The sequence below is a fragment of the Perca flavescens genome, chromosome 14, assembly GCF_004354835.1.
Source record: "Perca flavescens isolate YP-PL-M2 chromosome 14, PFLA_1.0, whole genome shotgun sequence".
Lineage (NCBI taxonomy): Eukaryota > Metazoa > Chordata > Actinopteri > Perciformes > Percidae > Perca > Perca flavescens.
In genome coordinates, this window is record NC_041344.1 from 20,887,047 (window position 1) to 20,899,883 (window position 12,837).

Here is a 12,837-nt window from a genome sequence, read left to right on the forward strand (position 1 = left end):
ATATAGTAATTTCCTGCGCTGAGAATGTATAGGCTATCTTTCATTAAAAAAAAAAAAACATCAGGGAATGTTAACTGGGTTGTCTAAAGTATTTTAACTTTTCTGAGCGCACCTCTCTCTCTCCGCGCACCGAGCTCCACCGGATCTTCTACGTTGACGCTGTTATCGATCGAGTATTGATTGGTCAGTAGGCGGTGCTTTTACACCTGTTGATCTTGAATTCCCAGCATAACCTGCTCCCGAGCAGGTTAGGTGTGGAGTATAAGTAACCACGGCGATTGAACCCGGTAACAACTGTTGCACCTTCGTGATACAGAAACCCCTGGGTTGAACCTGAAGTTACCTCGCTAACGCCAAATCTTGCATCGTAGTACAGGGTTTGTTTAGCTTCTACTGCTGCGTTTACATATATCCACACAACTATAGGCTACCCAGTGATCACACTGAACGCCGACATTTTTCCAGCAAGGCTGAAGTTTTGTTTTTGAAGGCGCCGAACTTTAACGTAGGGGAGAGACGGGACAGTTGAACTTACAACTTTTTAATTAAACGTAATTTACAAAGCGCTCGTATCGCACTGAAAGTTAATATTTTGTCATTAGCAACCTACACCTGTCATCTGTTAACAGTGTGTACAGTTGCATTTTCAGCTTTGAACAAAACCGTTCAGGAACTATTACAGCAAAAGTGGGACGTGCGACTCCGATACATTATCCTAAAGTGACTGTGGTCTGCATAAATAATTTGTTGGATTAGCTAACTGAGACTTATTTGTTATTTTTATTTTTTATCTGCACCTGCTTTGAACAGTGCGCTAATGGAGCAGGAAGCGGTGTCACAAGACCAGGCTGATGGTGCACAGGGAGGAGCGCCGCTCTGCTGTAACAGCAGCACAGATGCTTGTTGTCATGGAGGAGCAAAGATGGCGGTCCTGGCCTATAGCCTGGGCAAACGCGAAATAAATCAACATTTTACCATAAAAAATACCAAATTGATATCGATAGTAGTCGTCATTGTACTCCTCGTGTTTCACACAGCTTCGCGGTACTATGGAGGTAAGTGGTCTCCCGTTTCTTAAAGTTACTGTTGATGCAGCCAGGGAAACACTTGACACCAGCTATTGCTAATGTTAGCTAGCTATCTATTAGCTATCTGTTTGTGTCTGTGAGTACTTCTTCGGGTCGGTGCAGTGCCGCTATTCAGTGTTGCTTTTAAAAGGTGAGACATACAGGATGCTAGCCTTAGAACGCAGATAACGTTAGATGGTTGCATATATGGACTTAATTCACCAACGTAACTTAAATCGGCTTTGTCTGGCTAGCTTAGCTGAATAAAGCTAACACTGCATTTGACTGTGTTTACATGCTCCTGTCAGGGCACGCTTGGTTACTGCTGGGAGAGACGTGTGTAACGATATGTTGATGCTGCCAACAGTTGACTTAAATAGGCCATTTAAATCGCCTGCATATTCCGTTTATTATACACAGATAACGTTACATGTTACACTATCCTATAAAGCTCGTCAGTTGTGTGGTGTAGTAGCTAAAACTAGCTAACAAACTCTAGTGTTAGTGGTTTTGAACTGTATTGTAGCAGCTCGCTTTTTGTCTCAGGTCTTTCACAAGTTTGCATAGATTAGTTAGCCATATCGATCAAGACAAGATGCACACTCATCAACAAAGTCGACTCTATGCAACATGTAAAAGGAGAAATAGTCCCAGTGATCTTTATTTCCACTTAGCGTTTATATAGATGTGATTTCATTAAATACCTCAAAATATCTCTAAACACCTACATGAAACACAAAACGGGTAGAATTGAGAAAATGTACTTGGACCAAAAATGTGGGGTACTATCAGTTGGTTTGCACAAAGAAATCATCAACAAAAGAAATGCAGCACTGGAACGCACCACATGTTCAGGTATTACAACAGGATCTACTTTTATGTTCACGTATTAAAACAGGATCTACTTTTATTTGTTCCACACCCTAGGTTGACAGCGATGCACAAGGCGCAGAGTTTGGTTATAAAAAATATATTGGCATGGACATGCGTATGCCTACCATACATGTTGCATAGAGTCGACTTTGTTGATGAAAATGAACCACAATTAACCTCTGTGTACACACTGAGAGCAGCTTCTTTTGCTGGCGACACTATATGCCCATTCATTTTGCACACAAATTAATAGCTGGAGAGATTTATGGTTGATGGCTTCATTTTGTACTATGGCCCCTAGCACAGCCCTAAACTTTTTTTCCAGCACTGAATGAAAAGCCAGGGTACTATAGAGACAGCAGGTTTCACTCATAGTCACAGAGAAACTATGAGTGAAAGCAAGAGAACAGTGCTTTTTTTGTTTGGTCTTACTGGGGGGTTCTCTGTGTCTTACCTCCAGGCGGAGACTCATGTGAATGGCTGCTGTCCAGAGGACGTTACTTGGGGGAGAACGTATGGCAGCCGTATGGCTGCATGATGCACAAATACAAAAGCATGTGAGTCACACTAGCAGTATGTTAGACAAAGATGTGTGTGTGTGTCTGTGTCTGTATCTGTGTCTGTGTCTGTGTGTCTGTCTGTCTGTCTGTTATAAGATCTGCTTCTGATGAGGTTATAGAATACAATGAACCTGCACCCAACACATAAATGATTGCTATCTGCAGTTAGGATTTTCATTTTTGTTTTACAGTGAAGCCAAAACTTGCCTTGCTGAAAAGCGAGTGGCCTTTGTCGGTGATTCACGAATCAGGCAGCTATTTTACTCCTTCATCAAAATTATTGACCCTGAGCGAAGAGAGGATGGAAACAAGGTAAATATGAGAAGAGGCACCATATTAACCCAGGGGCTTTCTTTGGAAATTGTTCACAGAGGTAGCAAGAGAAGTTGGACAAACACAGAAGTGTTGATGGTGCACACACAGCCTACAGATCTAAAAATGTGAAGCACACCTCAAGTGTACACTTGTGTACAAAAGAAATGAGAGTGCAGACATTTACAGACCTTCCTCTATTTACTCTCCACTCATGAGACCTGAGCACTGTCAGCTGTCTATAAACTAAAAGTATCTGATGAATAAGTGATTCTAAAATTTGTCTGCTTTTTAATCTACCTTATCTCACCATATATAGCCAAATTCACATGACTAGGTAGAATTGAGAAAATGTACTTGGACCAAAAATATGGGGTACTATCAGTTGGTTTGCACAAAAAAATCAACAAAAGAAATGCAGCACTGGAACGCACCACAGTCCTGCAGCAGCCGTAACTATTTTTGGTCTGATATCAAGCAGGGAAAAAGAGGAACACTATTTGCCTAACCGACTTTGTCTCTGTCTGCCCACATGTAACGTCTGAAGCACGAGGACATTCCCTTTAAAGATGAGAGTTCCTCTGTTAATGTGGTAAGCTATTTCTGGATTTGTTTTTATCTCCTTTTCTCAGTCTGTAAAAACATACTCTGATAAAACATCTATGTCCTCTTTGTGTGTAGGACTTCCTGTGGTATCCAGAGGCAAATAATTCAATGAAGGAGCGCTTAATGTCATGGACACACGTGAGCATACATGTTAAGATCTGTTATTTACAAGTTGGGAGCATTATTAATCGAGGATGTTTCAAAATCTTTACATTGTCCACTGGTGGACATGGACATGGATTTGCTTTTCTAATTGCAACTTCTCTCGTGTTTCAGGAAGGTTCAGCAAAGCCAGATATTGTCATCCTTGGAGCTGCAACAGTAAGCTATATAAAGTAGTGCTTAGCCAATGCTTGCACATTTCACAATAGACAAAAAAAAAAAAAAAAAAAAATCAGGGTGGCTGAGTTATGTCAATCTTAATCCCGTTTACCCATTTACCACAGTGGTCCATCAAGTTGCACAGTGGCAGCAGCGAGACGCTGCAGCAGTACAAAGCCAACCTGACGGCCATTGCCATGCACCTGGAGAAGTTGACTGACCATGGAGAAGTCTACTGGGTCCTGCAAGGTATACTCAGCGTCAAGCTTTTTATGATTTGTCATCTCAGTCAGGTTAGTAAAGTATTACTGCCTGTCCCCTTCCCCACAGGGATTAGTCTCTGATGTGATTGCTGCATTCATGTCAAATGGGATTACCATTAGAACGGCTTGATGGTTCAAAGCATTGATTCCAAAGTGTTCACACAGCTGGTTAGTTACCTCAGCGTATTTTAGGTGCTACAGTGTCCTCACTAAATCCTTATTTCCCAAGTAGTATTTTTGACAAAAAAGTTTACATGATTGTAGGGCTGTGCAATTAATCGAAATTTTAATCACGTTTACGTTGCACATTGCGTTCTGCAAGTAAACTCTTATTTTGTTGTGTTCTGGGGGGGGGACGGGACGGGACGGGACATTTTTTTCAAATGGGAAAAGTATTAAGTGAAATTTCACACTTCAAGTTGTTTTCACTGTTGATTTGTTTAAATGAGATTTGTTTTTTGTTTATTTTTTAAGTTCAATAATTGCAAAATCTTTCCAAAAGTCCCTGAATTGTGTTAAATAATCCTGATTTCAACATTGACCAAAATAATCGTGATTATGATTTTTCTTTTTTCATTATTGAGCAGCCCTACATGATTGGTAATTTCACACGTGATTGCAGAATTTGGTGAATATCAACTTCTCATACATGCGCCCTCTAAACTAAATCTCTTTTCCTATTCACGTTTCCCAAAACACCCATCACACCTCTGTCCTCTAGACCCAGTAAATGAGGAGGTGTTGAGTGAGAACAGGAAGATGATCACCAACCAACAGCTGGAGCTGTACAATGAAGCGGCTGTGGACGTGCTCAACAGCAGCAAGCGTAACAGCAGGTCCCGGGTCAAGCTGTTGGCTGCGTCCAGACAGGCTGCACTGGAAACCATCACCCAGTCAGACGACGGCTTGCACCTGCCTGAGAGCACCAGGAATGTGGTAGGCAGGATTTCAGTTAATTTGAGATTATTTGCTGGCAGTTAGATTGTTATTATATATTCAATGGTTCCGATTCAGCTATGATGGCAGCACAGTCCTTGCATTTTGCATTAGAATCTTACTCACCCAGTGGAATTGTCCTGTCAGGGAGCCATGATCCTCATGAACTCTGTGTGCAACGAGCTACTGAGGCCCATTGACGGCTCCTGCTGCCAGACGTTGCCACCCCCAAACCTCCTGCAGAAACTGTCAGCGTGTTTCTTCCTGGGCTCGGCCCTGGTCTTGCTGGTCCTCCATGTCCTTGGCAACAACCGTCACCGCCGACCTGTGCCCTCAGACGTGGAGAGCCTAGAGGAGAAGAAGCCAGCAACTGCAGCTGCCCCCCTGGGTCTGAAGGCGCCGTTTCAGGCCCTTTGCAGGATGGGCCTCATCATGAGCTATTTTTACCTTTGTGACAGAGCAGATGTGTTCATGAAAGAGCAGAAGTTCTACACTCACTCCACGTTCTTCATCCCTTTCATCTATATATTTGTCCTGGGAGTGTTCTACAATGAGAACAGCAAGGAGGTGAGATGGCGCTGATAAGTGTAATATTTTGGTCTAGTGTAACTTCCATATGTTTGAATTGACATTATTATATAAGTCTAAGTTCCTATGGCCTCCTTGAGTTTTTTTAAGGAAGTTGGAAATGTACAGTAGTAGAGTTTGATGAATTGGATTGTCCTTGCTGTTGCTAATAATGCACCAAGTTTAAAGTTTGATATCTGGTTTACAATTCAATACGTTCTTGTTTTTCTTTGTCAAACAGACTAAATTACTCAACCGAGAGCAAACTGACGAGTGGAAAGGCTGGATGCAGTTGGTCATCCTCATCTATCACATATCTGGAGCCAGCGCCGTGAGTCCTAAATATGTCATCTACACATCCATTTGAGTATTGATATTTCATATAAAGGCATACAATATTTTTTGTCTTTCAGTTCATTCCAGTGTACATGCATGTGCGGGTGCTGGTGGCAGCGTACCTTTTTCAGACTGGCTATGGACACTTTTCCTTTTTTTGGCTCAAAGGAGACTTTGGATTGTATAGAGTGTGCCAGGTGAGGGTTGAAGTCAGTTATACTTTAACCAGGATCTTGCAATCACTCTGTATGAGTTAATATTTTATATGAGAGTCTAAGGTGAAAAAGCATTTTAGTTATTTTTACTTTACTAATATTGTTGTACTTTAGCATGAAGTCCCATTACTAATAACAATACAAATACAGTTTTTTGGTTTGGATTATTATCAGTGTAATGCTATTATTGATTAATCTGTGTATGTTTCTGCGTTCATTCCACTCTAGGTGCTTTTTCGTCTAAACTTCCTGGTCTTGGTGCTGTGCGTGGTAATGAACAGACCCTACCAGTTCTATTACTTTGTCCCATTGGTCACCTTCTGGTTTGTCGTCATCTACGTAACACTGGCCATGTGGCCTCAGATCCTTCAGAAGAAGGCTAACAGTAGGTGTCAGAATTAATGCCAGTTTAAAAAAACTATTTCTATTTATTCACTTACATGCGTCATACCCTTGGAATAATTCCTGCACTATGTGAATTAATACACACAATTAGTTCGACACAATGAATGTAAAAGCTGTCATAAAAATGTTAGCAGCAGGGTTGAATTTAGACTAGTCTAATGGCTGTCCTGTTTTCTGAACAGGTAGTGGCTTGTGGCACCTCGGGGTCTTGGCCAAGTTACTGGGCCTCCTGCTGTTCATCTGCGTCTTTGCCTTTTCACAGGTGGGTGAATTAAAAAATATTTGAATCCCACTAGCCACATTTGCAAACTCACTTTAGTTTTAAGTTTGTAAAACTTCAAATTCATAGTTTTTTGTTGTTTTCATAAGAACAATTTCAATAATTATGTCCTTAAACATACTTTTTAAAGTGTAAGAATGTTGTATTTGATCACATGTATGTTTTCTAGCCCAAATGAAGCAAAATGAATAAATATGCATTAGAATTGTGAATGCGTAGTACATTTTAATTAAACAGCACTCCCTATTTTGAGAACTACTGCACTATTCTATCGTAGTTTTTACTCAAATGTATGGTTCGAAGCCCTGCTTGTTTTAATATTCATGTGTTGGTGTTGACTTCAGGGTTTCTTTGAGCGCATCTTCTCTGTGTGGCCCATCTCCAAGCTCTTTGAGCTGGACGGAAGCGTCCATGAGTGGTGGTTCAGATGGAAGCTAGACCGATTTGTAAGTCAAATGTGTTTTGCTCCAGTTGCAACCCACTTTAGTAGTCAGTTTTTGCATTTACAGTCGTTGAAATGTAATATGTGGCAGAGTACATCAAAAGCTTGTTTCCAAGTGGGACCAAATTTTCCAAACTTTGTTTAAAAAATAAATAAATGCTTTAATGTGGTAATGGTTCTTTTGCAGGCAGTGATACACGGCATGTTATTTGCCTTCATCTATCTGGTGCTTCAGAAGTGCCAGGTGCTGTCAGAGGGCAAGGGAGAGGCTCTCTTCTCTGCCAAGATTTCCAACCTGCTCCTCTTCCTCTCCGTCGTCTCCTTCATAGTAAGACACTGTTAACCTTGGGTTTCTACCAACACTGGGGTTTAGACTTATTATTTTAGATTTCTGTCATCTTCCCCGTCTTTGAGGTCCTTTTCTTTCCAAATCGTATTTGAGTTAATGAACAAAGTGCATGCTGACAACAGCAGCTTAGGAGATAATGATTACACAGGAAAGGTGGGTAATTACTGTACATACATGCCACACCTGGTAACTGCCCTAACAACCACAATTGTCTGCTCTTAATGCTCTTGTCACTACCTGATGTGAGTCGAGTGCAGATGTGAGTTGTGCATGCTCAGATTTGAACGGTTTACGGCATAACGCCAAGGGATCCGGATCTGGCTGCATTGTGAAATCCATAAAATAATAAACTTGTCTCATTACAAACAATAACGGAAGATGGAAATCATTTCAAAAAGGTTTTAGCTATCTATGAACGTTAGCTCAAAACGCCATTCAAGTGACAGCCTTTGTTGTGTTTGATTGCTAACTTGTAGCCAGCAGTGAACGAACTTCGTTATGTAGGTCCATTTTTATTGTATTGACATCACAGAAGTCTCTCGTTAGCAGGTTCTTGTAGGCTACTTCAGCCTCTAATCTAGAACTGACCTTAGGGATCATGTCGTGAAAATGTGATGCCTTACGCTAAATAATAAATTACTGCTATCTAATGTACCTATCTCGTTATTCTGTGGCTAACAGCAAAACAGATCTGCGTCTGTCGCAAAGTGACACATGCGCAACTCACATCTGCACTCGACTCACATCGGGTTGTGACAGCTCTTGTGTTTTTGTTTTGAAAAAAGGTCTGAAGAAGGTTAGTAAACTCAGTATAGCGACCTACGATCTATTGGTCTCACATGGAAAATGTACTGTGCAGCACTGAGGCAGCTGCAGCTCTCTGTTCTTGGTTGACTCCCCTGAAGCAGTTGGGGATTACAGTAGCTGCTTTGCTCAAGGTCTCCTCAAACTAAATCAACCATTTCCTTGTTTTTTTGTTGCAGCTGAAGATCAAAACCTGTTACTGTAATTTCTCCTTTTCCCCACCCTCCTAGACATACTCAATATGGGCCAGCAGCTGCAAAACCAAAACCGAGTGCAATGAGATGCATCCTTACATCTCTGTTGTCCAGGTAAATATTTTGTATCTGCCCTTTTTTTCTTTTCCTTTCACTGCCATGTGGTTTTACATAAGAGTCTTTTGTTGTTTTATAGTTATAACCAAGTTGTAATTCACTTGGATTAGCCTTGAGATGTCATTATCCTAGTCACATGACAGGCTAACATGAGCGTAACAACAAGGGAGTTTTCTTCTTTCATTGCTAAAGATAGAACTGGTATTATATAGAGCCAGTCCCCACTGGGTAACTGTTTGAAGTAGTGCAATAGATAAGTTCATAAAGAACATAGTTAAGCTTATTTCCCCTAAACTGGCTGATTTTACACCTCTCATTTGACTTACAGTAGTGATTGTAAATTATATCCCTCTAACTTGAGGGATTACAACTTTGACTTCAGCCTGCTACTTCAAATGATACTTCAAAGAATCTCACAGTGTGCCCTAACTCGCTTGTCAACAGATTTTGGCCTTCATTCTCATCAGGAACATTCCTGGCTACGCCCGCTCCATTTATAGCTCATTCTTTGCATGGTTCGGAAAGATCTCCTTGGAGGTAAGAAGAACATGACTAGCAGTAGAGTTGCAATAACATAATAAAAGGTTTAGTTATATAGTGCCTCAATAAATCCTTCTATTACAAATGGCTTTTCAAAGGTTACCATAAAACAATACAAGAAATGAGTAATCAGTAGCTAAGATGAGGTAACGTTAATGTGGAAGCAACACTAATACAATACTAAATACTAGCTAGCTCTTGTGTGTGACGACGTGTAGCTCCCTGGAGGCAACCAAGTTAAATTGCACATATGATATAACATACTATTGAATATGCTTTGATTATCTTCCCCAGCTGTTCATATGCCAGTACCACATCTGGCTGGCAGCAGACACCAAGGGAATTTTGGTCCTGATCCCAGGAAGCCCTTCACTTAACATCATGGTCAGCACCTTAATCTTTGTTTGTGTGGCTCATGAGATTTCCCTCATCACCAATGACTTGGCCCAGGTGGTCATCCCCAAAGACAGCATGTCCCTGCTGAAGAGACTGGGGGCCGCTGGGCTTTTTAGTCTGGTTGTATTGCTGCTGGCCAGTGGCAGCCAGCACACACCCGGCGCCTAATGGACACCTCTTGATGGGAGGGGGGGGGGGGGCGGTCACAGAAAACCTGCCAAGCCCCTGCTGAGGTTGAAGTGAGGTCCAGATCTAAGCCAGGAGCAGGCCCAGTGTTTTAGCCTACTGGTGGCCACAGGAGGCGACCTCAGTGGCGTTAAGTGACAACACAGGAAGCTGTGGGAGAACAGTGTCACTCTGCTGGCCATGTTTGAGTCTTTACTTTTTGACTGTGAAAGTCGCACACTGAATATAAGAAAAAATGCTCCCAAAAAAAGTGGTTGCTTCTTTCAGGGCAAAGTGCAAATTGCAAGAGAGAGGGGCAAAAAAGAACAACACACTCTTTACGTTATCTGGATTCAATAGAAAAGCAGAGGAGAGATTTGGAATTTTATTTAAAATGAAAAAAGGCCCTGCTTTTTTTTTTTTTTTTTTTTTTTTTTTTTTTCCAGCGTTGCTACAATTTAGCCAAACGCACTAAGAAGTTTATTTTGTCACATACAGTACTTCCTATTATAACTTCACTCTGGAAGGGATCACTAAGCACACACTCCGTCCACATGGCAGTTAGCAGTTGAGGGTGTTTTTAATTCAGGTGGATCCATAATCTACATATTCAGATATCTAAAATCAAATGTTTCAATAGTGCTGCATTTTGTTATCAACATAACTTTGTACAGTATTTAAAAAAACTAAACTAGACTAAAGTAGTGTTAGATATCTAAATATGCAAAATATGGACCAACAACAGGCTTGGGCGATCAAAAAAACTGTTAAGACTAAAATTTGAATTTGGAGTGCAATTGTTAAAATGTTGGATTATCCCTCACCATATTTTTGCTAATGTTTTTGTGAGCGATTTTTAGAAATGTTTGCCTTGTGCTGAAAGATACCGTGGTCACCTGCTGTAGCTCTGAAATTCTATGTGATATGTACAGTATTTAATGATTTAAATTAAGCTTATATTTTATACAGTTTTTCCTTTTTTGGGTATTTGTTTTATTTTGTACTTTGTGCTCATGACTGCTGTTTGTGAAGGACGTATTACATGGATAATTTTGTACTCATCCCAGCATCTCATAGATGAACACTTGCCTCAGAGACGCATTGCGGAGGTTGAGCCTTTACAGTCCAATACCCGTCTGTCCTACTAACTCACTTCATAGTCTGTGTATATTTGTATGATAGAGTGAGAGACTTTATTTTATACAGCAATGCTTCAGCAGTGTTTTTAGTCCTCTTTTATGCCTCTTAGCTCTGTTGGAAAATGCACTGGCTTGCACATCCTCACATCTGCTAACACAGCCAGTGAACCTTTTGGTTAGTGAGCGAAAAAGTGATTTCTTAGACTGAATGCCTTTGGACATACAGCTTCTCTCACTGGCTTATAGGTACAGCACATCTTCAGATATGTGTAGTCACATCTGTGGTGTAGCCTGTGATTGCAATCTTCCGTCTACTCGGCACTTTGCATAAGGGCCACATCACCATTTAAAACCAACTACTAAGTGATGTGCTAACAGAGCTACGAAGACATACTGCTGCCGCTTAAAGGAAAATATTGTATATTTTGTCAGCTGACAAATGGGTGGTGTCTCTTTTTGCCAATATATTCTTCAGACATTTAAGAGAGATTAGCACTTTCATTTTAAGACCTGCGTTTTCTTTTTTTTGGGGGTAAATGAAATGTTTTGTCAAAGGTCATTTGGCAGATACAAAAAATATATAATGTACCATTCAAGCTGTATAGCTTATGAATTTTCATTTGCATTTTTCATCTACCATGGGGTAGTAAAAGATTGCTTTGTCAATTGTTTTCTACACATTCATGTAGCTTCTCTTGAAAAGAAAAACATGGGTCCACAAATAATTAATTTCTTCTTTACAGTGGAACAATTTGTCTTCAGCTTTGAGGCTTCTTGTGTCATTTATCTGATGATGTGCAGTTTGGGTCAAACCGAATAACAGCCAAGTCAATTTATTTCTATAACCAGTCATGACCTCACTGTATAGATGGCATTTCCATGTTGCAATTTCCATTGATGTGTGAAGTTTACTGATCCGTTTTCTTGTCTATTACTGATCAACCGCTATACAGCTATACATTGGGTAATTGTTTCAGGCCTTAATAGATCTTTTCGGTCATTTAAAAGCAACAACTATTTATACCCCTGTGCAGGGACCTCTTTGAAATATGTTACATGTAAAAAAAATAATAATAATTGATGTCTTTAAAAATGTGAAATGTATCCATATTATTTATAAATGCCTTTATTCTGTTGTACATTGTTAATAATACCTTCATAAAACATACTTTTTCGGCTTCTTTTTAAAAAAAAAAAAAAAAAAAAACCTTTCATGTCATTCAGATATTAGTGTCTTGTTAATTATTGAGACAAAGGAACTTGCTGTAAAAACAAATTATTTTGAAATAATTTATTATCATGTGACACATTACATTTAATTATTAACACATGACAACTAAAGCATTTCCATGTAAAACTCCCTTTTCCTCTAAGAGGTTCATTGTGCAAAGCAAGTAGAAATACAAACATAGTTACAAATATTCCAAAATATGTATTTTTTTTTATAATCAGCTAAGCTCTTATGATCTCTTTCACACTCACTCTTCAAGGTGGTCGATCTGGCTGCCATTGTTGCCGGTTGCAGTGTATTCTGGGTACCCCTTGCTTTCAAGTAAGCTCACGACTTTCCTTGGTTTTAAGGGGTATCTAGCCCTTCCCCATGGCCCTACCCCCTCGATCAAAACGAAAATTGGGATAGCCCTTACTCTCACGTGAACGTGCAAAACTAAGGGGAAGGGGTAAGACAGAGAAATGAGATTCAGCCTAAGTACATATCGATGATAACGCTTTGTAAAGACACTTCTGACGCATGCAGATTGGCACAAATGTTAGAAAAAAAACAAAGATATAGATATAAAATCAAAGTTGGCACCAACGCCCGTTGTCTCTGGTCACAAATTCAGTGCCTCAGCCACCTTTCTCTCCTCAGGAATACCATTTACCTAGAATGAATACGTAAAAAGGAATGTTAAACTTTATTGGCAGCTACTCTCATTGAAGTTTTGATAT

General features: G+C 40.2%; 2 protein-coding genes across 7 annotated transcripts in view; one reads left to right on the forward strand and one right to left on the reverse strand.

The window, feature by feature from the left end:
• The first annotated feature begins 217 nt into the window (after positions 1-217).
• casd1 (CAS1 domain sialic acid O acetyltransferase 1) lies at positions 218-11,987 on the forward strand. 4 transcript variants are annotated; one of them, XM_028597933.1, is made up of 19 exons: positions 218-287; positions 811-1,055; positions 2,401-2,497; positions 2,692-2,812; positions 3,360-3,404; positions 3,494-3,556; positions 3,695-3,739; positions 3,865-3,988; positions 4,724-4,938; positions 5,086-5,505; positions 5,747-5,836; positions 5,919-6,038; positions 6,285-6,441; positions 6,644-6,723; positions 7,086-7,187; positions 7,371-7,511; positions 8,567-8,644; positions 9,092-9,184; positions 9,482-11,987. In XM_028597933.1, the coding sequence occupies exons 2-19, from the start codon at positions 818-820 to the stop codon at positions 9,749-9,751; spliced, it is 2,499 nt and encodes an 832-aa protein (XP_028453734.1). In that variant the 5' UTR covers positions 218-287; positions 811-817; the 3' UTR covers positions 9,752-11,987. The 4 variants fall into 4 exon arrangements, with proteins under 4 accessions (XP_028453734.1, XP_028453735.1, XP_028453732.1 ...); XM_028597931.1 differs by having other exon boundaries at positions 228-377; XM_028597932.1 differs by having other exon boundaries at positions 228-1,055.
• A 176-nt stretch (positions 11,988-12,163) lies between these two features.
• The window catches only part of sgce (sarcoglycan, epsilon), an 11,436-nt gene continuing 10,762 nt past the window's right edge, over positions 12,164-12,837 (reverse strand). For all 3 annotated transcript variants that reach the window (XM_028597937.1, XM_028597935.1, XM_028597936.1), the window contains one exon: positions 12,164-12,770. In XM_028597937.1, the coding sequence (XP_028453738.1) occupies positions 12,720-12,770 (51 nt within the window). In that variant the 3' untranslated portion in view covers positions 12,164-12,719. The remainder of the gene's footprint in view (positions 12,771-12,837) is intronic.